Source organism: Nyctereutes procyonoides, unplaced genomic scaffold, assembly GCF_905146905.1.
Source record: "Nyctereutes procyonoides isolate TBG_1078 unplaced genomic scaffold, NYPRO_anot_genome, whole genome shotgun sequence".
Classification (NCBI taxonomy): Eukaryota; Metazoa; Chordata; class Mammalia; order Carnivora; family Canidae; genus Nyctereutes; species Nyctereutes procyonoides.
In genome coordinates, this window is record NW_026575121.1 from 45,094,040 (window position 1) to 45,121,799 (window position 27,760).

At 38.8% G+C, this 27,760-nt stretch overlaps 1 protein-coding gene across 1 annotated transcript in view; it reads left to right on the top strand.

Annotated features, from left to right (window-relative positions):
• The window catches only part of GPC6 (glypican 6), a 1,081,755-nt gene that overhangs the window by 952,767 nt on the left and 101,228 nt on the right, over positions 1 to 27,760 (top strand). The window contains exon 5 of the mRNA XM_055335919.1: positions 25,718 to 25,848. Within this exon, the coding sequence (XP_055191894.1) occupies positions 25,718 to 25,848 (131 nt within the window). The remainder of the gene's footprint in view (positions 1 to 25,717; positions 25,849 to 27,760) is intronic.

Genomic DNA, 27,760 nt, shown 5'->3' on the forward strand with positions numbered 1-27,760 from the left:
TTAATGCTTTCAGAACTGTAGAAGTGCCCATGGTAGCAAAACACTACAAAATTTAAAAATTTACTCTCCAAAGTTAACAGAGGAGATCCTCTCCAGAGTCTCGATTTGGTTTTAGAATATTCTGTTGACCGTTAAGTGTATATTATATTTGGTAACTATTCGTTTTCTAGTTCACATCTTCGTTTTCTAGTTCACCCACAAGAAATGGTTGATGCAGGCCCTCCCAGAGGACAGATGGCTTTTATCTGACCACCAAACAACCCACTGGAATAGAAGAACATTTGGTTGGAATCAGAAATGGTTAGAACTTATTTCTTAGGTTTTATTAAAAATATGCTTTTTTAGTACAGCTACCATTACAGGTGAAATAAAATGACGTGGCAGATAAGAATTCAAAACTGAATTGTCAATTGTTACTTTTAATAATATGATTCACACCGAAAGGAGACTTTATTAGGAATTGGATAGATTAAGAAGTACATCCATAATTGCAGATTTAAATATGGTATCAACTTTTCTATCCATAGTATGGAATCTTCATTAAGCAACATTTACAGGCTTCCTGCCTGGTGCCAAAGACTATAGAAAGAATTGGGGACACAGTGTTGAACCAGAGTGTGTCATTTAGGATGCCTTTCAGTTGTAGTAATAAATCCACTGGAGTAAATGAGAAGGATGACGTTGGGGTAATAGCAAGGTTGATTATTTCAGAGGTACCAGGATGTCATAAAAGACTTGGGCCATTCCCATCTTTCTGCCCTGGTGTCCTCTCATGGTTGAAAAATGGCCTTTGCTACTCCAGGCATCACATCTAAATATAACAAGGACCAGAATGGAAACCTTTCCCATAAAACCCGTAGCAGACTTCCCCTTGTGACTCATTGGCCAGAAATGAGCCACAAGACAATTTCTAAACCAATAACCAGCAAAGGGAATGGATTTCCAGGATAGGCACAAACTAATCAGAATTTATCAGAGCTGAGACAGATTTGGTTCCTGGAGCAAATGAGCATTCTATTAACAAAAAAGCTATGGGAGATGCCTATTGGGTTGGCTAATAGTCTCCAAGGTAATGTGCATGCTCAGGATCTGCAGTTAGAAAATTCTGTTTATCTACTTACATACTGACTCCTTTTGCTTTAGCACTTAAAAAAAATGTACTTTAAAAAAATAACATTTCAATTATTTTTAGTGCTCAAAATTCAGTGCCAGTAGGTGCATTAACAATGTTGTATAACCACTATCACAATCTATTTCCAGAACTTTTTCATCAGCCCAAACAGAAACTCTGTGCCCACCAAGTAATAACTCCCCACTCCCAGCCCCTAGTAACCTCTAATCTACTTTCTATGAATTTACCTATTCTAAATACCTCATCTAAGTGGATTTATACAATATTTGTCCTTTTGTGTCTGGCTTATTTAACATAGTATGATATTTTCAAGGTTTATTCATATTGTAACATGGATCAGAATTTCATTCTTTTTTGTAGCGAATAATATTCCATTGTATGAATACACCATGTTCTCTTTATCCATTCATCTATTGATGGACAGTTAGGTTGTTTCACCTTTTAGCTATCGTGAATAATGCAGCTATAAACATGGGTATACAAGTATCTGGCTAAGTCCCTCTTTTCTGGAATCTCACTGAACCCCAGTGACAAAGTGGATATTAACAACCTGTTACATATGTTATGTGAAATTATATAACATCTGTAAAGGACTAATAGGTACTCCAGGAATAGCACCTACTGCTACCATCTTTATTGTTGTTTTATTTGTTGTTGGGACACAGAAGCAGAGCACAAAGGAGGGTTGGCTAGCTTAGCCTGAGGATTCAGAAATGTTAGAGCAATGCTTTGAAGATCAATTAGGGAGAGACATCCTAGGATCCTCTGGACAAAGTGCCATCAGAGCAATGCTTTACTAAGCAAGAGGAATAAGATCAGATCAGAAAGATCTGAGTTTTCTATCCTTCAGTCATCACAGTGAAGATTGGGTTGAAGGGAAGAAAAGCTAAACATAGAGAAACTAGTTGGAGGGTTATGATTATTGTTCAGACACCATGTGATTTAGGCTGGAACCAAAATAGGGCTGAACAAGGATACTATTGGAAACCAACACCTGGTTGATAGATTGTATGTGAAAATAAGGAAAAGGAAGGAATAGTTAATGGTTTGAACTGTAGAGTATGGTACCATTCTCTGAGAAAGGGTGCCTCTTTGAAGAACAGGTTTAGCAGGATGAGCAGATGGTAAATGTTCATTTGAACAGGTCACGTTTAAGGGATATAATATCTGGGAGGAACTATACATTGGTTAATTAGTTATAAGTAAGGACTTGGAATTACAAGGAGGTCAGGAGTTACAGAAATAAGGAAATCATCAGGCAAGAGGAAAATGGAGTGATGGGTGTGGATGAAATTAATGAGAAGGTATCTGCAGAGAGTTTAGGCCTATCCTCTGGGGGAACTAATATTTAGGAAGTGAGCTCACTAAATACTAATAAACAAACAGGAGTGAGACAACTAGGAAGACTGGCAAGAGGAAACAGAGAAATATAGCACCAAGCATTTGGGACCCCAAGAACTTGAAGGACAAGTCAGCATTGTCCAAGGTAGCAGAGAAGACAAAGATCTGCCACTTAAGGGTCATTATTATCTTTGTGACCAAAGCTAGATTAACGTGAATTGAGGAATTATTGAGAGGAGATGAAGACATGGATCTAGGCTATTCTTTTTCAGGATCTTGCCTGAAAATAGGGCATAATGGCAGTTTGCAAGTTACTTTTATATTGATCTTGTATTCTGCAACCTTGTTGAACTCGTTTAAGTTCTTTTTTTTTTTTTTGAAGATTTTATTTATTTATTCATGAGAGACACACAGAGAGAGGCAGAGACACAGGCAGACGGAGAAGCAGGCTCCTTGCAGGGAGCCTGATGTGTTCAAGTTACTTTTAAATGGCAAATATTTGGACACATTTAAATACTGAAGAAGAGAATAAAGGAATGATTTCCCCTGAAGACAGGGAAGAAGTGGAATCCATAATCAGTGGAGATTAAGTCTTGGAGGCATTTTGTAGCCTCTATTTTCTCTGAAATAGGGAATTCATCAGGTGGGATGTTTCGGGTCAGGGCTGGGCATATGGTATTTGCTCAACAGGTATTTGTTTTTTTTTTTGATAATTGGTAGAAGTATAGGGGACTTGGACTAGCAAAGAACACCAAGAGACCTGAGGCAGGAGTGAATTTGACCAATTCCCAGGCATCATAGAATAAAGCAGAGGTTCTTAGGGATGCCTGAGTTCCAGCCTCAAGATCTTGACTTAACTAGTTCAGCCTGGGCATGAGAGTTCTCCAAGTCCCCAGGTAATTCTCATTGTAGTCATGGTTGGCAATCCCCAGTATAGAGGTAAACTTGAAAGATGCTCAGAGGAAGGAAAGGCAACTTTTTAATGAGCCAACTGAGGTGATCTTGGGAAGGAATTTTTGCCTCTAATGATGTAAAATAGAATTAATATAATTTTCTGTTTCCTCCCAAATATTAAATGATGTGTATGACAAAGAAAGCAAAAGATAAATAATTACAAAGAGATTGAGGATAATTTAAAAAAAAAAGAAACATTTTCTAATCCATGAGCCCTTGGCAATTAGAACTGCCCAGCTCCCTGCCTAGCTATATGGCCATTGGAAGAATGTACAAAAAAAAGAAAACAGAAATAACTATCACCAAGTGCCAGTTACATGCCAAGCATTGGATTTGGCTCTTTCATGCTTCATTTAACTTTCTCAATATCCTGTGAGGTGGTTATTACCATTGCCATTTTACAGATTTCTAAACCGAGACTCTAAACCAAGATTTCTAAACTGAAAAAGTAGCCTCATATGTGAATGAGAAGTGGGATCCTAGTGTTTGAGTAGATTTGAAGAAGACTTGGGGAGCCCACTTGTCTCCCTTTCAGTAGATAAAAGCCTGAGGGCATAATCAAAGGATGGAGATACGGCTTCCATTTGCAGATGTAAATATTTAAAATACCATACATTTATTTGACACCTGCTACACAATCCACCCTCCATTGACCTTGACATTTCATTATTCTGAAATGACCTTTGCCCTTTAGCATAACACTTATCCATTAAAAGGAAAGAAAAGAGAAATGGAAACTAAGAAGAGTAATGTGAAGATCACAGAAAAGATTTTTTAGACCCCTGTGCCTCTGCTTTCGATCAATTTTTCTCTTCTATCCCAATAACGTGGTTAGCCAAGCCAGACCAAAAAAAAAAAAAAAAACACAGAGAAATGGCTCTTCCCTCTCATTTTTGCTACAGTGTCAAAATAATAAATAGGTTAATCATATCAGTTGCATTGACTTGGGACATCTTAGACACATACCACCCTTAGGGAGGGCAGAAGCACCGTTCCAGGGTTTTTATTGAAGAATCCCTACTTTTTCCTTTTCCTTTTTATTTGTGTGAACACTATAGTCTAAGAAGTATTGAACCTTGTCTGAGAAGCTGCAAGGCGGCTCTGAAATCTACAGACCAGCAGCAAGCTTTTAAAAATGCATCGGGCAATCTAGAGTATGCTTTTATATTAATAGAAGACACAGGTAGATGAAAAGCCATGGCCACTGATTTTTGACACAACCCTAGAACTGTATCATCAGTGTAGAGTGTATGTGAACCTGTCATTTGAAATTGAGTCTGTGGCTGCTACCACTGTTTTTTCCCATGGCAACATGCCAGTGTCCCCAGGACTTACATCAATAATCACTGAGGTCTAGTGGGTAGGCCAGGCAGAGGCCTAGAGATAAGTCTTTGATCTTCTGCATACCTTTGTTCCAGCATCTGCAAAAAGAAGGGATATACACTCCTCGCTCTACTCCCCTTTCCTTGTGACAAAGGTTCTAAAGTGTTAGACAAAACCAAGGCTTTTACTGCATCCTGTAGTTGGCTGGTTTATTTAATAGTGGATTAAAAGTGAAGCAGGTGGAAGAAGTTAGCGTTCCACCACTAATGGATTTGTTTACTGAATTGCTTACATCTGTGCATAGCCCTGTGCTAAGGAATAAATGAATGACGATATACCAGATTCATCAGTTTATTCTGCACCGCTAACCAAGGTCCTGGAGTTGGAAGTGGTTCTACAGCTTTTCCACTAAAATTGGTCTGTGCCTTTGCCTTACACACAACCCTTTGGAGTCCCCTTATCTTTTCTTTCAGCGCATACTTATGGCTGAGAATATGCATCTGCTATGCATCAGGTGCTGTTCTGGGCACAAAGAAATGAAAGATAAATAATTCTTAGTACCCAGCCGCGAAGAGCTCAAAGTCTAGCCAAAGAGATCGGTTGAAAAACAGATCATCATGCCATCATGTGCAACAGCAGGGAGAGAGAAAATCAGGAAGCTGTGAAAGCACAAAGGGGACAATTCTTAAAGAGAAGGACTCCAATATTCATAGCAAAATTTAAAAAGTTGTTTGAAATTAATGGAGTACTTCACAACCCATGTTCCCTGAGGAGGATCATGTGACACAGGTACGAAATTGAGGACCTAGTAGTTGGATACCTAGTGTATCATAAGCCAGAGGGAAGACAGGAAAAAAAAAAAATTGGAAGGACGAAACAGAAAACGTGAGTGTGAGGGGTGAGGGAAACCAGTAAAAGAGAAGAAAAGCCAGGAAACCAGATTGATCAGTGACTGAGCAGAATAGCATTGGGGTGAAGTGACAAGAAAAAGACTGCCAGAACAATCAGAGACTGCTTGATTCATGCTGTGTATGCTTTTGTCAATTAGATTAGCATAAGCCTGTCCCATCAATATAAATGATTTATTTTATCAATTTTTTTTGTTTTGTTTTGTTTTGTTTTGTTTTGTTTTGTTTTACATTATTCACAGGAATGTTGAACAACATATTACCTGGGTTGGAAGGCAAGTTTTTAGGTGGTAGTCACTCCCTTTTAATCATATATCTACCCTGAGCTCTACTCATTCTCCTAGCCAGGGCATGGGATCCAACTGCTCAGTGGACATTTCCTCTGAGCCTCTGACCTGTCATCCTTTCCCTTTGAAACCTGACCTCTCACTCTCCTGTGGTTCCCCTTCCTCATCATGCTTTTCACTCTCTTTTTGTCTGTTCTCTCTTATCTGATAGTCCATCTTCTATCCTACCCATACCTCCTACTCCTTCTTCTCTAGTTAGCTAACTCCCAGTAATTCTATCAGGTTTGAAAGGCACAGCTCCAGAAAGCTACCTCTGCTCCCTTTCCCCGCTCCTCCCCCGCCACCCCTTCCACCTCACCCCCTGCAGGCTGATCTAAATGCTTTCTCTTTGAGGTTCCACTGCACTGGGTACATGTTTCCTGCTTAGCCCCCATTACACTGCATAATAATTGCTAGTATCCTTGTTTGTCTTTCCGTGAGTCTGGGAGCTAGTAGAGACTTCATACAGCACAGTTACTCAGTATTTGTTGGTTGATTAAATGAATGAGTAAACAAAATAACACATCAGAAGTCAACAAAGTCTTGGAGTTGAAAGTCTTTAGTTCTGTTGAGTCTTTTCACGGTTCCTCAATAGTTCAGCCATTCAGGAGTTATGTTGCCATAAAAGGTTGTTTCTGACTCAACTATTTTTTATCCCAATGGTGCTAGTATAAGCATCCTAGTTTTTAATTCTTTATTTTATTTCTTTAGCTTTTCTATACTATGTTGATATTATTATTTAACCTTTAAAAATAAATTAACAATTTTTAAAGCCTCTCTCTTCTTAACAAACAAACAAATGTAAGCCCGGGCCCAGTCCTCTTCTAGCCTAGGTGTTTGTGGGAAGGAGTGAACAATTTAGGAGGAATAGTGAAGTGGTTGGTTGTTCAGGAAATATTTTGTGATAAGGTCTATTAAATTTTTTTAATTTATTTATTTATGATAGTCACAGAGAGAGAGAGAGAGAGAGAGGCAGAGACACAGGCAGAGGGAGAAGCAGGCTCCATGCACCGGGAGCCCGATATGGGACTCGATCCCGGGTCTCCAGGATTGCGCCCTGAGCCAAAGGCAGGCGCCAAACCGCTGCGCCACCCAGGGATCCCTGTGATAAGGTTTAGAAAGCATTAGTTTCTTGAACACTGGCTTTGGTTTATTGATATGGATGTATATGGGATAAGGTCAGTAACTGTACAGTCTAATGCAAGTTTTGAAGAATGAATACACATTTTCTGGGTCAATTTTTAAAAATATATTGAAGACTTCCACATAATAAATGTATGTGGAGGAAAAAGGGATAGATGTATACAATATAGATGCATACAGCAGACACATCTCTCTGCCAGAATGAGTTTATTCAATAAATATCCAGCAGCTTTCTCAGAATAGTCTGCTATCAGGGTAACGGTTAGTCTCAGAGTTCTGACCCAATTCCAAATCAGTAATTTTATTCTTCCTGTTTAAATTCCCCTACCATTTCCACTCGACACAGAATTCTTCTTCATTTCCCGTCCCATCTGAAGTGTTACTCCATCCTGAAAAACAGCTTCGTGTACCACTCTAAAGGTGACTGCTTTGCTATGATGAGTGAGGCAATTTTGCTATGTTAAGTGCTTTGGGAAAAAAGCACTTATAGGGCTCCCACAGAAATGCAGCTAATATTACTCAATGAACCTTCCTTTCAGCCGTTGTGCAATGTGGCATTTTCAAAATGAAGAGGCCTTCCCCCATTGCCGTTTATTTATGTGATGTATTCAAAATGGTCCCGTCTCCTGAAGGCATCTGGGAATATGTGTAGAAGAAATATGAAAGAGACAAAAATTAAATACAGATGAAATTAAACAGCTACCAGTAGAGAGGCCAGTGGCGTCGCAACTTCAAACCTAGATCTAAAATTCTGAATGATAGAGAAGAATGGAAAATAATCCCACCAGGTAGCTCGCAGTACATCCTCTGCCTAGCTAAATTTTAAATGATGGCTTCAAGAGGTTCTTAGGGTGCGCAAATATGTCCTAACTACAGAAATCAGAGCTTCATAGACTTGGGAGGGAAAGTTTGTGCAAGCTTATTGAGTATGATTACAGGCAGCATTTAAAAGGTAGCCACGTTTTTGAAAAGTATAGCAAGCACCACACTAAATATCCACAGATATATCACCCATTGGTTTCTAGAACATATTGCCTTGCTTTTTCTTTAAAATTGCTCATTATTTGTCTTTTAGTAGACTCGAATTACTGTTCCCTTTCTTAGAAAGATCTCTGAGTGTGTTTTCAGGACACAAGTTTGCTTTGAAAAACAGTGGTATTGTTGATTTATAAATACCCAAAGGTGTCTTACAGTTAATTCAGGTGTGTTAGCAGAAATAACTCGAAACCCATCTTTCTACCTCTGTAAGGATACAAATGGGAAGGCACTGTACACCGATTTTTAGAGTGTTGACTCTATCATCAAACAGTAGATACTCATCCTCATTTTTTTTCTATTTCTATTGTAAGAAAATCTACATTTTCTCTATCTTTTTATCTTAAAGCCTTACATAGATACTTGAAAAAAGAAAGAGAGAATTTTCTATGAAAACATCAAAGCATTTGACATTGAATGTCTTCTTTGACCAAGATAACAAAGACTTAACCTCGCTGAGGAGCATCTCTCAAATTTTGAGAATTATTGTTAATGTTTTTATTAATGCTACAAGCATTTCTGGGACTTTCACATTGCCTTTTGAATATGTATATTTTTAAAATCTTTTTAAATGCTTAGAAGCACACAGAGTGAGTGTTACAAGCCTGGAAGTCGGAGTCTCATGGATCCAGGTCGCCATCGGCTCCATTCTCAGTATGGAAACTCTGGCTTCACTAGGTTGATTTTCTTTAACATGGGGCCAAGCACAGCATCCACCTCTGAGAATCAGAGGATTAAATGAGATAGTGCATGTACCACTTCCCTGCAGGTGTATAGGAAGTAAATGCTAGCTGGTGGCTCTTCAACAAATGAGCTACCTGTCCTTCCAGTCTGAGTTAGTGACTACCTGCTGATCCTCTTTGCATCCATATCTAAATCTTCATTATCATCGACTCCAGATGTCTGCAATAATCTAATAGGAGAATGTGCACAATTTGGTAATACTACTCCCTTATGTTAAAATCCTACTTCCCTTGTATTGCAGTTTCAAGTTGAATTTAGAGTCTCTGACCCATTTTTTTTAAGTCTTACCTTTTTATACCACATTTTGTTTTTTTTTTTTCCTTTAACATTATTTTAGGAGGAAATGGGCTTAAGAATAGAGCTAATAAAACAAGCCAAGTATTTCTGTGACAGGGCACACACTTACCCATTCCTTCTACATCCTGCCAACATGTAGGACTTCTGTTTGCTTCCATGGAAGCATCTTATCTGCATCCCTGTAGCTTTCCTTCCTCTGTGCCATCTGTGTCCTTCACTATAATGCCTCCCAAATACTTCTGTCTGTTGTTGCTTGGGTCAGACTCTTAGGCCAGTGACCCCGCCCACTTTCTCTTTAGTTTATCAGCCAACTACCTGTGCACTTGTCCCCACTGATCTGAGATGCCCAACCATGCTCCCTTGGAGATTGCCCAGATCTGTAGATCCATGTGACTTTGGAACTAGAATGCCCATGAGCTACCTGCAAACCGAAATATTTAACTTTACAAATGGGAATGAAGAACCTAAGCATCACACTTTTAGGTTGTGGTGAAAGTACTAGAACCAGTGTCTCCTTTTTATGCATTTAAACCCCTTTACAATGGGAAGGGAAAACAAACAATAATTTTAATGTGAAATTTTTCCATTTAAAAAATACAGTGTTGGAGATCCCTGGGTGGCTCAGCAGTTTAGCGCCTGCCTTCAGCCCAGGGCCTGATCCTGGAGACCCGGGATCGAGTCCCACGTCAGGCTCCCTGCATGGAGCCTGCTTCTCCCTCTGCCTGTGTCTCTGCCTCTCTCTCTCTCTCTGTCTCTGTCTCTCATGAATAAATAAATAAAATCTTTTTTTAAATAAATAAATTAATTAATTAAATAAAATAAAAATACAGTGTTATTGTAAATGTCTGCCTTTTAAATGTAGGAAGTCTAGGAAAGGTAGAATCAAAGCTGTTTTTCTTTCCTTCATTTAGCTACCCATATTAAGAATATTTCTCCTTATTAAATCCTGAACTTTCTGTATTTATCAAAAGAAATGAACACTTATCCTACTTTTTTTAAAGATTTATTTATTTATATATTTATTTATTTGAAAGAGAGCAGGGGGAGGGGCAGAGGGAGAAGGAGAGAGAGAATCTCACACAGACTCCTCACTGACCATGACGCCCACTGAGATCATGACCTGAGCTGAAATCAAGAGTTAACCACTTAATTGACTGAACCACCCAGGTGCCCCTGTTCTACTTACTTCTTTTTTTTTTTTTTTCAATTCATGAGACACACACACACAGAGAGGCAGAGACACAGGCAGAGGGAGAAGCAGGCTCCACATGGGAAGCCCGATGCAGGACTTGACCCCAGGACTCCAGGATCAGGCCCTGGGCCGAAGGCTGTGCTAAACCGCTGAGCCACCCGGGCTGCCACTCTACTTACTTCTTAAATAAATAAATAGCTATCAATTTAAATAAATCTATCTTAAGTTGGTAATCAGAAAAAGGTACAGATCAGAGATAAGAACTATATTTTATAGTAGTGCAAAACTGAATAAGATCCCACAAAGCAAACTGTGATAGAATGGTTACAGAAATTTAGGATGCATTGAAAATATAAAATATTGTACGGTCACTAAATGGGTTTTTTTCTTGGATATAGTGGGGATATATGGCTATGTGCTATTGAATTGAAAATAAAAGAGGAAAACTGGATTTAGCCTGACCTCACTACTATTCATATTAGAATTAACATGAGGAAGGAAGTACCAAAAAATATTATCCATAGCTATCTGTGTCTTGGTAGGTGATAGAGGATTTTTATTCTCTTCTTTTCCCAAATGTTATATAACAAACATAGATAAACAGACACTGAGTGGAAATGTCCAATGTACAGTTGGATTTCCACTCCCTGGTTAGGAGATAGTTGAGATCCAGGGTATATTTATGATAAAAGGGGAGTGAGTAACTGCCTAAAAACTTTCCTTCCAATTCAGCTCTTGTGTTCTTCAGCATAAAGAAAGCTAATAAGACAGTAGCTACATCTTTTTGAAAACCAAATAAGTGGTTACCTTTAATTTTATGGCTGATGTCACATGTTCCTTCCCCAATCATACACATCTTCTAAGAACAGAAAGACCTCTGCACTCTCTTAATCAATGAGATTGCATTCCAGTGATAAGTTCTAGAAGAGCCTACACTCCCAACACTTCTAAGAGCCCAGAAATGGAAGGCATGTACCCACAGCTTGACTACAAGAGCAGCTACCCGAAGTCCCCAAGAGCACTTGTCTGCTTGACACAGCCTCATGAAGAAGCACAGCCACAGAAGTGCGGAGCTGATGCTGTGGTGTGGACATGATTCCCCAGCCTCAGCCTTATTCACCATGCAGATACACTCAGGCCCACCTACCTCCCTGAGACTCAAGCAGGTTTCTTTGGCTATTGGGACAAGTTCAAGCCATTCTATGATGTTTAGTTCTGGCCTGCTCCGAACAGCACCTGACTACCCACAAGACATGAAACCTTGGGCAAGCTCTTTCACCTCTAGGGTCTTAGATCCACAACCATTAAAGGAAATAATAGCACTTCCTACAGCATGGTATTGCTATAAAAATAAAACGAAGCTCTGAATCCTAAAGCTGTTAGAGCAGTACCAGACTAGGCTCATTGAAAGTGCTGCCTAAGTACCCACTCCTTTTCGATCATGGGCTTTTTTCAAATATTTTATTTATTTATTCATGAGAGACACAGAGAGAGAGGCAGAGACATAGGCAGAGGGGAAGTAGGCTCCCTGCAGGGAACCTGATGCAGGACCCCATCCCAGGACCCTGGCATCACAACCTGAGCCAAAGGCAGACACTCAACCACTGAGCCACCCAGGTGCCCCTCTATCATAGGCTTTCTTCTCTCCCTCTCATCTCTCTCTTCTCTCTCCCTCTCTTCCCTTCTTACTCTTCTCTCCCTCATCCTCACCATCTCTCTCTTTTTCCCTACTCCCCTCTTTTCCTCCCCTGCCAGGTTAGAAAATGATCTTTATCTTCACCTTGGGGTATATGTTGAAGATAACTTGAAACAAGATGTAAAAACAGTAGAAGTAATAAAAAATTATTTTGCTATTGCACGGGATGAATCAGAGAATAGAAATGATGAAGTCATCACCTCCCAAAATGAGTTTTTTTTTTCTCTTCTTAAACCATCTGGCTTTTTTTTCTTTGGGTCTGGTGACCCATGATGAAGGGCAGACTGCTTTTTTTTTTTTTTTCCATTTTCCTTTTGGTTCACATGGCACTGAGCAACAAAATAATAAAAAATATATATTTTTTAATAATACCAGTACACACATGAGTAGGAGAGAAGGGCTCCCATTGCTTGCTGAATCACTCACTAATCACTCTATTTGGACCCAATAGGGAGTTCTGACAACACACCTGACTTCATTTATTTATTTTTTATTGGTTCTGGGAGAGGTTTGTGATTCATTCCGTGTAGGTTGCAAGCCCTTGTGCTACAAGAACAAATGGTCTCTGGGGTTATTTGCTTTATTAACTTTTAGGACAAAGGAGGGAGAAATAGGAGAATTGCTTTAACTGCAATATACTGGCAAACAGTTCAGACTTCTTTAATTTATTGATACCCAAAATGCTTTCACTGGTTCTATTTCTTAATGGTAGGTTAGCTGGTTGGACAGAAAGAATCAGTATGATGGAGTAGAAAGAGCTTGTTGCAAGAACTGTCTGATGGCCACAGCTCTGCCATTGTGCCCGCCAAATCACTAGACCCCTTGTGTCACTGGGACCTGTCACTTGGTGACCTTCTCTGTAAAATAAAGAGATAAGATACTGTCCTCTTTCAGTAAGGGTTTATGACTTCATGGATGATGATGAAATCAAACCTTCAATATGAATTTTGTGAGGAAATGGAAGGACTTGCCTCTCCATAAAGATACAATAATCGTAATTTAATAATAAGCATTTATTGTGCTATGTGCCTTGTGTTACACCTAATCCCTGCAGTGACATAGGAAGAGCCCCCATGATAACAGAGGACATCAAGGATCACATTGGTTAAGAAATTTGCCTCGTGGTCACAGAGCCTCTGGACTCTGTGCGAGTGCTGTTTATAAGTTTGTCAAGGACAATTCAGGATCATGGTGCCCACACTGAAAGAATGCAGTCCCTAAGGGAGGCTTAAAGGAAAGCTTAATTGCAGCAAAGGAAGGAGAAAAATCTTAGGACAAAAATGCTCTAGCTTTATCATTTATCCTTTCTCTTTCATTATTCTCTTTAAAAATGAAGCACTTGCAATTTAGTAAGTAACGAAATAGTAGGAAAGCACATGGATGCAATTTGAGCCATTACAATGCCTGGTGTATTGCGTAAAGGGAGAGAGAACAAAGATTTTGGTCCAAGGGATGCTGTTTGCACTGAATGATTTGCTTTTCTTCTTTAGGTTCTTGTTTCCTAAACTATAAAACCAACTGGTTGGTCCAAATCAATCCACTAGCTATGAAAATTCTGTGAGAAAGATCTTTAAGAATTCTTTGCCCCTTAATCCCGTGATTCATCATCAAGGCAAAGACCATTAGGTTGATGTGAGTTATTTGAACGCTCTTAGCTATCAATGACATAAAAAATTATTCCAATGAAGAATCAGCAATAAAAATTTAAATAAAGGATTATGGTTGGTAGTATACACTTTGATGTCCATCAAATTCAGGATTTACAAGGCCCACTCTTTCTGGCTTGTGATATAACTAAACATCTCTAAGATATAATATAGCGTTGTGATGATGCTGGCATGAATATATTACATTTTTATGAAATGCAATGCATCATTCTACTAACAAGAAACCAACATCAGAAAACGAGTCCTGGAAATTCCAGTTTCTGTGCTATGCTGGGAGGACTGGGAAATTATTGCTCTCACAATTTGCAACTCCTTCTACAGCGTAAAAGCAATATAAACCTTTGTTTGCACTGGTTTCAGAATTAAAGCGGTTTGTATATTTGTCCTCTCCTCCTCTTCCTGGATTTGGTTTCAAAGTAAACAGTTGTCTTCATTAAATTCTCTTTTATTTGGCTTAAGTTCTTTAGTTACTGTAATTATTCTGGGTAGCTGTCCCTGTTTTATTTTTGTATCAAATATCTGTGCACTATTTTAAACTACATTTAATTGGCTCATTTCCATTTCCTACTATTTACCTCACTTTGTGGTACTGATTTCTGTAGCTAGATCTGACCCCTGTCATTGTCTGTTTTGTAATTTTTTATGGATCTATACACTGTACAGGCTTGGCAAAATTTAAAAAAATGATCATTAATTTGATACTTAGTGAATGTGGACAAATTACAGGGAAGAAACAAGTATGACATTTATCACAGAGATTTGTTTTGAAAGTTAATGGCAAACTTGGACTCTTGAGAAACAACAGGAACTACCTTGTTTGGTAAAGCCAAATATGTCAACAACATTCTTTTTTTTTTTTTCTAGATTAACCTAGAAGTGACCTCTGACAGAAAGAAAACCAGCCATACTTTTCAATTCCAAGCTAAAAGATCTAAAAAGTTATTTCTACCTAATAAAAAAGTACAATAAGATTCTAAATTCCCACAGAAACTCTTCATCTACCTTATAACACATCAAAAGCCACCAAGGGGCTATTTATCCTGCAGGCCAGTGCTAATAAAGTTTCACAGGCATTTGTGATGGTACTCATGGCAGAGGAGTAGACAGGCGGAGTTTTAAGGCAGGGAGGAGGGAAACAAATTAGCTTTTAAGTTTCTGGAAGAAAATACAGAGAGATTTTTTTGAACCATTCCAATAATTTATTTAGCAAGTGTTCATTTCACAACTCTTCAGATCCCAGTCTGTTCTAGGGTTTAGGGCTACAGCAGGAAACAACAGAGAGGAAAGCCACTGTGCCCTCTTGAGGATTACAAAATAGTGGGGGAAAGAGGGACATTAGCAAATATACACATAATAATACTGCAAATGTTACCTGCTGTCAAGAATACAGCATTGGGGGGGGGGGGGCACCTGGGTGGCTCGGCATTGAGTATCTGCCTTTGGCTTAGGTCTTGACCCCAGGTCCTGGGATCAAGTCCTGGATCAGGCTCCCTGCAGAAAGCCTGCTTCTCTCTCTGCCTATGTCTCTGCCTCTCTTAAAAAAAAAAAAATACACCAATCAGGGGCACCTGGGTGGCTCAAGTCATGATCCCAGGGTCCAGGGGATCCCCTGCTCAACAGAGAGTCTGCTTCTCCCTCTCCTCTCACTTATGCTCTCTCTCTATCTCTGTCTCTCTCAAATAAATAAAATCCTTTAAAAAATACAGCAGAGTGGAAGTTTGTAGGGTAGCTAGAAAAGTTTCTCCTAAGAGGTGGTATTGGGGGAGACCAACAAAAATAAGATACACAGCTATTTGGGGTAGAGTATTCAAGGAAGAAAGGATAAACCATAAATGCATGGGCCCTGAGGCAGGACAGCCCCTGGCCTATGTTCACAGAACAGCAAGGAAGCTAGTGAGCGAAAACGTGAGGGGCATTAGATAAGTTCAGAGAGGTGGACCTGGAAAGGAGAAAACTTGCAAAATAGACACAAGACCAAGAAAACCTAGACAAATGAATGGTAAATTTGACTACAAAAAAACTTAAAATTTCTGCATAGCAAAAAACCATGAACTAAGTCAAAATATAAATAGCAACTAGTGAGGAAAAATGACTTCATGTCACCAAAGGGGTGGTGTCTTTAATGTATTTGTGTATGAAAGAAATCTCCTTATATCAATATGAAAAAGTTAGTAACCTAAAAGAAAAACAGGTGAAGAAAGAATATGAAGGGAAAAAGCTATAGAAATGGTATCTGAGCATATTCAAGGATGTTCAACCTTACTTCTAAATGAGGGAAATTCAAGTCAAAACCACACTGAGATGCCAGTTTCTCTCCCCATCAGATTGGCAAACATCCAACCATTTGATCTTAACAACATCTAAAAGTTTGAGACCTAGGGAACCAGATGCTGTCATGTATTGCTATTGGGAATGTAAGCAGGTACAGCCTTGGGATGCCTGGGTGGCTCGGTGGTTGAGCGTCTGCTTTCGGCTCAGGGCGTGATGCCAGGGTCCTGCATCCGGTCCTGCATCGGGCTGCTTCTCCCTGCACCTATGTCTCTGCCTCTCCCTCTCTGTCTCTCATGAATAAATAAATAAAAATCTTAAAAAAAAAAAACATAAACATAAAACCAGATACAGCCTTTACAGAGAGAACTTTGGTACTATCAAAATTTTAAATGCCAAAATATAGTTGACCTAACAGTTGAAATTCGAAGACTTAATCAATAGATTAATCTGCACATGTGTTGAATGAATTCTGTGCCAAGATACTCACTGTGGCATTATTTGTAACAGCAGGAAACCACAGGACATGTTGAGTAGTGAGAAATGAATTTGAAGTGAGGGATGGAGTCTGTGATTATGAATCCCTTTTCAGACTTGCAGCCTCGAAAGTTCTTCAGCAGGTAAAACGAGAACAAGGCAGCATCTAGGTCAACTTGTCCGCCATTGATTTCAGGACAGATTGCCTATGTGTGGGACCTTGGTGACAACTTCAATGTCACTTTCAGACTGCTGATGGAACTCAAAGCAGGGAGTAAACAAGGCTGCTGAGGTGGGCAGGGATGAGCTAGGGCAGGGATTTTCTTATGCGGCTCAGAGAGGTTCTGACTTTCTCTTGAAGACAATGGCAACTTTTAGAAGGCACTGACCTCATCTGATTTGCATTTTTAAAGACAGTTCTTCTTGCAATGTCAGAAAAGAGATTACTGAGAAGCAAAAGCAGAAGTGGGGATAGCGATTAGTGTAAGAAATCAGAAATGCAGTCCAGAGGAGGGAAAATATTCTCTGTTTGGAATTCTGGTGAATCAGAATTCTAAAAGTAGAAACGACTTCACTATAGAATGTCCTAAAAATCAAAAACAAAAATGAAAAGGAAAAAAAAAAACAGCTCTGAGAAGGGCATGGCCCTTCTGACTAGGCAAGCATACGCTCTCTACTATCCTGTCGACACCCTTCTCTGGGTGTTCAGGTCACATCTACCTGCTTCTGTAACCCTGTCTCCACTGGCTGCGCTCTCTCCAGGCCTCCCAGGAAACACATTCCTGTCTAAGATCTCATGAGCATTTTAATTACTGGATTTGGGTGAAAGCAAAGGGCACGTATACTCAATGTGCCAGGCTCCAGCTAGCCACAGTAGAAAGCAGGGCCTTCTCATTACCTCGGTACCATGGGCATAGATGAGCTTAGGTATAAATACTGAAGCTGCTTTTTTGTTTGTTTTCTTTTAATGAATGACTGGATGCCACTGAATGAGTTTACTAGGGTTCTTTTAAAATGTCTTGATTTTTAAAAATTTTTTTTATTCTTTTTGTATTATTCTTTTGTCTGCTTCTCAGTGGGGAAAATATCGTGGCTAAGCTAAAACACTGGTGCTGCAGATGGAAGAGAGTGGGAACATTACTTGTAAAGACAAACCAAAATTGGTCACTATGGAATTTTGATGAAACAATAAGGTAGACTATATATATATATATATATATATATATATATATATATATATATATATATTATCAGGACAAATTTAAAAGATTTAATGAGAACTTTGAAATGAATGTTTAATCTTAATTCAGATTTCTCTCAGAGGGCTAAAAAATTGTTCTAATGTTCGTGTGTTTCATCTTTGTCATTTCATAAACACCATGAATGTGACCAGCATGAACACTTCTGTACCCCCCGCCCCCTGACCACGACTTCATAGTGACCCAGTGATATTCCTTAGCAAGTCACAAATACTTATTAGGTCAGGCTGAGCTTATTTTGATTGGATGTTTTCTGTTTTCTTAGCTTATTTTTCTTGGCTTTTTTGAAATATAACTAACCTATAACACTGTGTGAGTTTAAGGTATACAACGTGTTGATTTGATAATACATATATATGACAAAATGATTATCACAGTAAAGTCACTTACACTACCTCATGTCGTTACCCTTTTTGTGTGTGTAATGAGAGCTTTTAATATCTATTCTTTTAGCAACTTTCTAGTATATAGTACGGTAAGCATTGTTAGCTATAGTTACCATGATGTACATTACATCCCCAGATCCCATCATCTTGTACCTGAAAGTCTGTACTCTTTGACCACCCTCACCTGTTTCCCCCAAATATCCCCAGCTGGATTTTCAAGGTCATTTCTACTCTATTGTTATTTAGGAAAAGCCTGATAACACTTCATTTAAAAATGAAGGCTTTTTTCTTCTTGTCTCCTCTAAAACATTTTGAAAATCATTCCCTTCTAGGTTAGAATCAGTAGCATTCAGTAAGATCATTTCTGATGCTACATCTCCTAATCTCAAGAAATAAATTAAAAATATATATCTGATCATATAAAATCTCACTTAATATTTATGTTAGAAGAACATAAACATTCAGCAGTCCCTGCAGCAAGATAGTTTTTAATCCAGTGCCATCCAGAGATCAGAGATAACATCTAGCTCCCGTGTCAGAGCCTTTGCTCTTCATAAAGTCAAATACTTAGAAAAAAATCAGAATATTTGCCTTTTTCCAAACCTGCTCTCTATCTCTCTCATGCTCACATCCCGGGGAAATGTATATCTTAATCTGAGGCTAGCTGTGCTCTGCAGACTTAGAGCAAGTTTGTTTTGTATGTTCCCTTTTTTTTTTTTTTCACTATTTCAGTGTTTGTCAACTGGGGTTATATCATAACTGTTAAATTGGTCAAATATTGATTGACTAGAATTCTGAATATTTAGGTCCTGACAAACAAATGTTGGGAAAATATCTGAATATTTTATAAATATTGTGAATATTTGGCTGCTCTGGTTTCCTATTGCTTCAAAATGAATTTTTCCCAAATTTAAAATACCAACCATATTATTACAAATCACAGTACAGTGGATTGGGAATTCACATACAGCTCAGCTGGCTGATTCTTCTGCCCTCCACAGTGTTGACTGGGGTCACTAGATGGCAATCCACTGGGAAATGGTAATATTTCACTCATGTCTGAGGTGTTACCATTTCCCTATGCAGGTTTCTTAGCTGCATAGGGGCTGCTATAACGGAAATACCATAGGCTGCAGGGTTTAAAACAGCAAACATGTATTTCTTACAGTTCTGGAGGCTGAGAAGTACAGGGTACCGAGAGATTTGGTGTCTGGTATGAGCCGGCTTCCTTCCATACACAGCCATCTTCTCGCTCTAGGGTCTCTTTTATAAGGGCACTAATCCATTTATGAGAGCTGTGCTCTCATACCCTAATCACTTCCCAGAGGTCCCCCCTCCAAATAATATCACTCTGGGGACTAGGTTTCAACATGTGAATTCTGGGGGCACACAAACATCCTGTCTGCAGCAGCAAGGGTGGCTGGAAATCCAAGCCCAAATAACACTGTCAAATGGAGTACCTACACATGGCCAGTCCAGCACGATGATCTCAGAGTAGAGTCTCACAAGACACTGAAACTGGAAGCTCTAGTCTCTTCAGTACCTATCTGGAAACTGCGCACTGTTAGTGACAGTAGTGACAGAGTGCACCCAGATTCAAGGGGATGGGGCATAAACCCCACCTCTCAATAGGAAGGGCATGGAAGACTTTGTAGTCATCATTAATTGGCAGAGGGGCACATCATGAGAAAATAAAGCAGTCTTGTTTCTCTCACTAATGAACTCATCCATCACAATGCAGCTATTATCAAAACGTTGATTTAGCATACCAAAGAGCACCAGCTATACATCTTAAAGTCATCCCCGTGCCTTTCCCTCCCTTACTCCTCACATCAATTGCTATCAACATTCCCACCCAAATTTCTTGCATGTTGGTCCTCTCTTTTCAACCTCTGCCCCGGAGATAGTGCCTTGTGTTAGCTAACCTTTATGGAAAGCCAGTTGTGCACCAGGCATTGTGCTAACAGCTCTCCAGGCACTATCTTATTTGATTCCTCATACCACTGCTATTCGGTAGATGTCATGATGAGCAGAATGGGACTCCATGACATGCATTGTTTCTCTGGCACTTAATGGAGGGTCCGAGATGAAAACACAAGCACCTGATGCCAACTAATCAGAGTCAGATCTCTTTGCTCTTAACAGGAAAGTCTATGCTTAGTTAAGCAAACTACCTTGGCCTAGACGTGCAGCTTTGCCTGCAGCCTGGTGCCTCACCTTTGGATGCACACCTTCTGGTTGAGCCTTTACACACATCCCCTGTTCTCACACGGTAACCACATCTCCGTGTGCCTCAGAACCTCGAGATGCAATACCAGTTATTTCTAACTCATCTGAACGTCCCCTCCACCTAGAAGCAAAAGTGAGGTGTGCTGCTAGAGCCAGACAACTAACTGTCTTTGTTTAAAGAGAAACAAAACCAGTATGGTCCAGGAGATACGTGCAGAAGGATCAGCTGATCATTAGCTGACATACCAGCACTGCCCTGTTTAATTGGCCATAGATAACAGCTGAAAGAGCACAGTTAAAAATAATGTTCCAAATATTTCAAAATATAAAAAGCACAGAGATAATTAAGACCGCGTAGGATGGCAGCCTCTGGAGTAAATTATGGCAATGTTGTGACTTAACGGATTGCAGAGAAACTTACCAACCACTGCCTTAGTGTCATAAAAGTATTGGGAGGAGAGAGAGGTATGGCTTCCTTCAGCCCCCCAAAAAAAGAAAAGTTGTCCTGACCTGGAGAGCTTGGCTGATGAGAGCCTTGCCCAGCCGGTGGGAGGCAAACCTGTCAAGCAGGATGCTCTTGGCTGCTCAGTGGGGTATGCAGATCCTCTCAATCCTCTGAGGTCTGGGGTCTGGCGAGAGTGGCCATTCGCTTCTAGGCCTACAGGGAGTCCCAGGACTGGTCAGCTATGGCCTTACACTGCCACTTTCTCATTCCATAATGTATCTAAACTAGACTCCTAAAGTCAGGAGTTGCCAGCATGACGCTTAGTAGCAGAGATGCAAAATTCTAGAAGCATTTTCTGAAAAGTTGCTTTTCCTTTTGTGGCCCTGGGGAATCTTGTCATGTATATTTAAAACAAAAAGCTTTGGCGGGCGGGGGGGGGGCGGTGCGTGAGTGGCTCAGTCAGTCAAGCACCTGCCTTTGGTTCAGGTCATGATCCTGGGGTCCTAGGATTGAGCCCCACATCAGGGTCCCTGCTCAGTGGGGAGTCAGCTTATTTCTCCCCCTCAGCCCCTCTCCTTGCTTGTGCTCGTTTTCTCTCTCTCAAAGAAATAAATAAAGTCGTTTTAAAATATAAATAAATAAATAAATAAAACAAAAAGGGGAACTGGGCAGAGGGATGATTGTATCTTTAGGTGACTCGTTTTTGTTTTGTTTTATTTTTATTGAGATATAATTGACGTGTAACATTGTATTAGTCCAAGGTGTACAAAATAATGATTTGATATATATATATATATATAAATGATCACCACAATAAATCTAGTTAACAACCATTATGACACATAGTTACACATTTTCTTTCTTGAGATGGGAACTTTTAAGATCTACTCTCTTAGTGACTTTCAAATGTGCAAAACAATATTGTTAACTACAGTCACCTTGTTGTACATTACATCCCCAGGACTTATTAACTAAAAGTTTGTACCCTTTGACCTCTTTCACCCATTTCTCCCACTTCCTAATCCCTGCCTCTGGCAACCACCAATCTGTTCTCTTCATCTATGAGTTCAGGTTTATTTAGATTCCGCATGTAACTGAAATCATACAATATTTGTCTTTCTTTGTCTAACTTATTTCATTTAACATAATGCCCTCAAGTTCCATCCTTGCAGAATTTCTTTCTTTCTATGGCTGAATAATATATATACATCTCACATCTTTATCCATGTATCTGTTAATGGACAGTTCCATTGTTTCCATGTCTTGGCTATTATAAATAATACTGTAGTGGGCATGAGGATAAAGATATATTTTCAAGATGGTGATTTGGTTTCTCAGAACCCAAATGATTGTAAGATCATATGGTAGGCTTACTTTTAATCTTTTTAGGAACTTCCATACTGTTCTTCAGAGTGGCTGCACCAATTTATGCCCCCACCAACAGTGTAAATGTGATTCCTTTTCCACACTTCTGTAATTCATAAGCACAATAATCATTACTACTCTTTCTATTACTATTATTTTGGTAAAAAAACATGTAACATAAAATCTACCCACTTAACAAATTTTTAAGTGTAGAATACAGTATCATAAACTATATGCACATTACTACTCTTAATGATGATTCTGAAATTTTGAGCCGATCTACATTGGTTTTTGAGTGTTCAAAGGAGAATTTAATTTACTTAGTAATTAAATGTATATAATTAGTGTGTGTATATAATAAGGTGTACAACATAATGATTTGATACATATGTATTGAAAAAGGATCACAAACAACGATCACAAAATGATCATAAATAATATATAAGTATATATTATATATAAACTATATATTATATATAAATAATATATACAATATAAATATATATTATATATATAAACTTGTGTGTGTATATATATGTATATATATATATATACAATTAGTAATAGCCTAAACTATATAATAGCTTAAAGTAGCATCTTCTGACTACTGATCTGAATTAAAAGAAAAATAAAGAATACCTGCCTACATCAAAAATGTATCATCTTAAATTAGTTTTTATAAGAAAAATAAATGAATTGAGATAAAGTATGGAAATACAGGAGCAAGAAATTTGAGTAAATGTGACCATTTGGTTATGTTTAATATAAAGGATCATCAGTTGGACCGCCTTATTCCAAGACTACATAGGCAAATGATCAGAAGAGGCTCACCCGAGGACTTTTATGGTGATTAGAGTCTAAAAGGATGAGTTTGCAGACCCAGAAATCTAACAAGCAAGCACTGTGGTGGGAAAGGAGCAGGAAACAAAAAGACTGAAATCACCAAAGAGAAACCTAGCTGCTTTATGATAGGATCCCATAATTTCAAACTATGGCATTACAATAAGTCCTTAGCATCCAATCCAAACACTTCCCCCTACTAATGAGAGCACAGTGGCCCTCAGACTTCCAGGATGGCCAACAATATCACTGTCTCAAGTCAGCCCATTCATGTTGGATGAATACACTGCAGTAGACCAGTACTCTTTGTATTATGATTTATGCAAATACTAATGTAAGACACAAAGTTAAGGATCCCATAATTTCAGTTTCTTTAATTGCATTTGTTGAATCACTCCATCAGGCCAATTCTTTTTCCTGTACGAGGATTCTTGATTCTTCTAGCAGAATACACCCATCTGGAGAAACTTGCTCATTCGTCATAATTAATCATCATCAAAAAACCTGTTGGAAAGTCTAAGGGTAAAGGGGACTATTTTTAATAAATGTACAAAACAATATAAAGACATAAAAGAAATAGATCAGCTCTCAGATAACAGTGAGACACCTTTGAAAACCTTAAAGGGAAAAAAACATCTTTAATATCAAAATACTACCAACACACAATATGCATCCTCTGTCCACACAGCCAGGTAATTAAGTCAGTAAGATGCAGAGAAATCATTACTTTTGTTATAAGATCCCACTGTGACATACAAAGATAAGTCTGCATTATCTAAGGGAAAAAAATCAGAAAATTTGTTGTTAAGGGTTCTTTGGGAGTCTGTTCACACTCAAGATCTTTGTAAGAATACTATGAGACAGAGTACTGGGGATGCAACTAGAATAGAGGGACCTCCTTGAGTGCATTTACTCTGGTGGCATTACACGACGGGTAGAGCAGAACTCAGTTCTGGGAGTCTGGCACAGAAAGCCAATGGGTAGCGTTAAAGCTGATGTTATTCACAAAACTGAGTGTTCTTTAGAGATGTGACTCTTTGCTTCCCAAAGAGTACTATATCCTTCTTACAATAATTCATCTCTCTTAAAAGATTTCTCATCTACCTAATTCATAACTATTTATAACCTTGAAAAAATTTTGATGTCGGACTTTGAGCATGGTTGGGTATGTAATAAAAGTAAAATTTGGTTTCCTCTTACTAATACTATAAAATACCTACTACAAACATCATTTAACATTAATGGTATATTATTTTAGAAAGCATAGTATATGATATATGGGTGGTATATTTCCAGTTGCATGCTTAAAATATTTATGCACGGAGGGGGAAAAAGAAGCAAAGCATATACAAACTATTCTGGGTGTTATTCTGGGAAGTAGCTTTATGGATGTATCTCTCTCCTTTGTTGTTGGAGGGGTTTTTTTGTATTTTGTAAGTGTTTGATAATAAACGTGTATTATTTTGAAAGAAGGAAAGTGTTTTCAGATTGGCCTCCAAAAGCTTTAACAATTCAAAACCTTGAGATCTAAGATTGGAATCTATATGGTAAAAGTCTAAGCTGCGCTTTCTAATATGGCAGCCACTAGTCTCAAGTCAATATTTAAAAATATATTTAAATTAATTAAGAGCAAACTAGTTTGTTAACAATTTAATTCTCCAGTCACGCTAGCCACATTTTAAGCCCCAGTAGCCACATTATCACCCTCACAGGAAGTTCTGTTCAACCATCCAGATGAAGGCAGTTTACCAAACTGTGCCCTGAATACTGAAGACAAACTGAGCCAGTTTTTGGTGGCACAGTAATGGGCATATGCCCCTCACCATAGATGCTGAGAGACTCCTCATCATCAGTCCCTTTTATACTCCTCGCCAGTCTGAGGCTAGCCAAGCTCAGAGGTTATTCCTGTGGGCATTCTGCTAGTCAGTGATGGACCAAGGACGAGAACAACAGGGCTATCCACTCCTCAGGAAGAGCTCTTGCCAATGCACTAGGACCATCTTCTCCAGAACACTAAAGCTTCCCAAGCAGTACTTCAGTTCAGCACAATATCATTTCACAAACAGTCTCTTGTGTGCTTACTATGTGATAAACACCATAATAAGCCCTGAATAAACCGAGTAAGAGCCGTGTCTGTATCTCCAAAGGATGTCAGAGTGTTAAAACAGGAGGACCCAAAATAGGGGTAGATCTGTTCTTTGCAAATCTAGAAATGCTTCACCCTATCATAGATAGGTTTAAATAGGATCTCAACATTTGTTCACCCAAATCCACATGTTAGCACTTCTTTTCCAACATTCTCAATTTTTCTCATCCTCCAGGAGAAAAGAGACTAGACTCCATTTTTGAAATTTAGCCAATCCTTGATCTAATATTGTTTTCTTTTTAGTTTTGTTCTTTTGGTTTAACTTCACACTGGATAGAGACATCCAGTGATCTTAATATGGATTCTCTGTCTCATCTTTAGACCTGGTTTTATACATGTAAAATAATTTTCAATCTTCAAGTGAAGTAAAATAAAATACTGCTTTGATATTTAGTCATCCATCCCATTTCCAATTATATAAAAACAAATAAAAATGTTGAATGAAAGGTTATTTTTCAACCAGTTGTGTTGGAACTGTTTAAACACAGGTTAACAACCTGGAGCTCCCTGATTTCATATAAATCATGCTCCTGTATTTTAACAGATGCGATGCTCTTGGTGGCAGAGCGACTCGAAGGACCATTCAACATTGAATCTGTCATGGACCCCATAGATGTCAAGATCTCTGAAGCCATTATGAACATGCAAGAAAACAGCATGCAGGTGTCCGCAAAGGTATTTGCATTAGTCATATTTCTACTAATAAGGAATATGCAGTCATCTAAAAATGAAGTAACTGTGTATGTCGGCTGGGATTATCAATTCGAATACATTGTCAGAGAGCTTTTCCTGTTGAGCTACAAATTTGCTACTTCATTTAAAATGTCCAACAAAATGGCATTGAGAAAGGAAGTAATCTTTTAGCTGAGAACAGCTATTCAAAATCATGGAATTTCAGAGAGCCCCAGGTATATTGACTAATCCCTCACATTTGTGAGCAATTTGGAGGGAAATTTCCATTCTAATATGTTTGAAATTTCTGCACACCCTCAGCCTGTTCTCTCTCTAGGAACTTCTAATTATATCTTCAGCTGTGCAAACGAGGCAAATGTTCTATATGTTCAATCGTAAATAATTAAACATTTCATCTGATTTTCTTTTTTAAGACTATGGCGTAAACTTCATTAATGAATCTTCAGGGGAAAATGCTCCTTTGTATGAAGTCAAGCGCACATTAAAAGAAGAAAAGTACATTTTCATAAATCATATGAGAAAGAGCTTCTGGGTTTGGAGAATACACAAATACCAGGTGCCGAATTTCAGTTTGTCTCCATTCAGTTGAAGATAAACAGGACCTACCTTAAGCAAAATTGGGAGGTTTGCAAAGGGTCCCCAGCCTGTTCTTCATTGCCCCTTTTCGCCCACAAGGATGAAAGCACTTAGCCCTTACGTTCTTTTTATTGGCCTCCCTGCCATGACATACTAACCAAATCTATGTCAGGCCTTTAAACCTGGCTGTTGACTGAGTGATTGCATTTTAATTGAAAGTAATTCACACAAAAATATGGCAAGCAAAGAGATGCATGCTTAGCTTTCTTTGATTTTTAAAATCCTTTGTGGAAGAGATTTCAGATATAATCAAGGAGGAGTGGATGTGTGATGGGGGCACATTGGCAGGGCAAAAAGAGAGCCATGGCATCAGACTAGGCTTCCTTGGCGGAGTCTGAGTCAAACCAGATTTGGGCTTTTGGGGGTGAACTGGTAGGAAATGGGTAAGAAAAAATCTGCCCTGGATCCCTTTCTCTTTCTCTCCTTGGGAGATAGGCCAAGAGTTTTGTAGGCCTACCTCTTGGTTTTAATGAACTTGGGGTAGCTTGTATAAAGGAGGATTCTCCAAATTACCACCATCCATTGGGGCAATAGCACATTTGCACATTCCACAAAAAGCTATTTTCTTCCTTTCCTGGGAAAAGATAGCAACCATTTATTCCTCTCAAATTTATTGCCTAGACACCGATTCATGTTGTTTTGAGAGACCACGATCCATCCCCGCAGTGCTTGAGTAACCAGATGCTAAGGTTGCTGATATTCAAAACAGCCCTAGAGGAGGGTATAAGAAGCACTTGGACAAAAGTGTTTGAAGTTTGAGACCCTCACACACTTTGAAGGATTTCCACTGGAGCATGTGCATATGTATTCAAGTTATTCTATTAAAAAATCTCGAAGAGGTCAGATGGACTCTCTCTTTATTACCAGAATGTGGATGAGACATTTTTGTGGAATTTGTCCAACTACATTATAATAGGAGGGTTGTTAATAAGGAATGTGCTTTAAAAAGACACATTTCCTTGTGAGAAATGTCAAAATCAAGAGTAGAAATAATATAGGGCATGTAAGAGTACACCCACATGAGAGGATATAGTATAGCAGGTCATAAAATAACAGGACAAGAAATGTCAAATGAGCTAGAAACAACAAAAACAAAAAATGTATCTGGTAATCTTGACGCAGGGCAAAGGGGAAAGAGTTAAGGAATGTGAGAGAGGAGAGCAGCCAGGCTCTGCAGGTAAGAGGGGTAGGAGGCAGGCTGCAATGTAGAAGAGGGTTTGAAGAACAACCAAAGTCAGCATCAAAATATCGTGGAGAG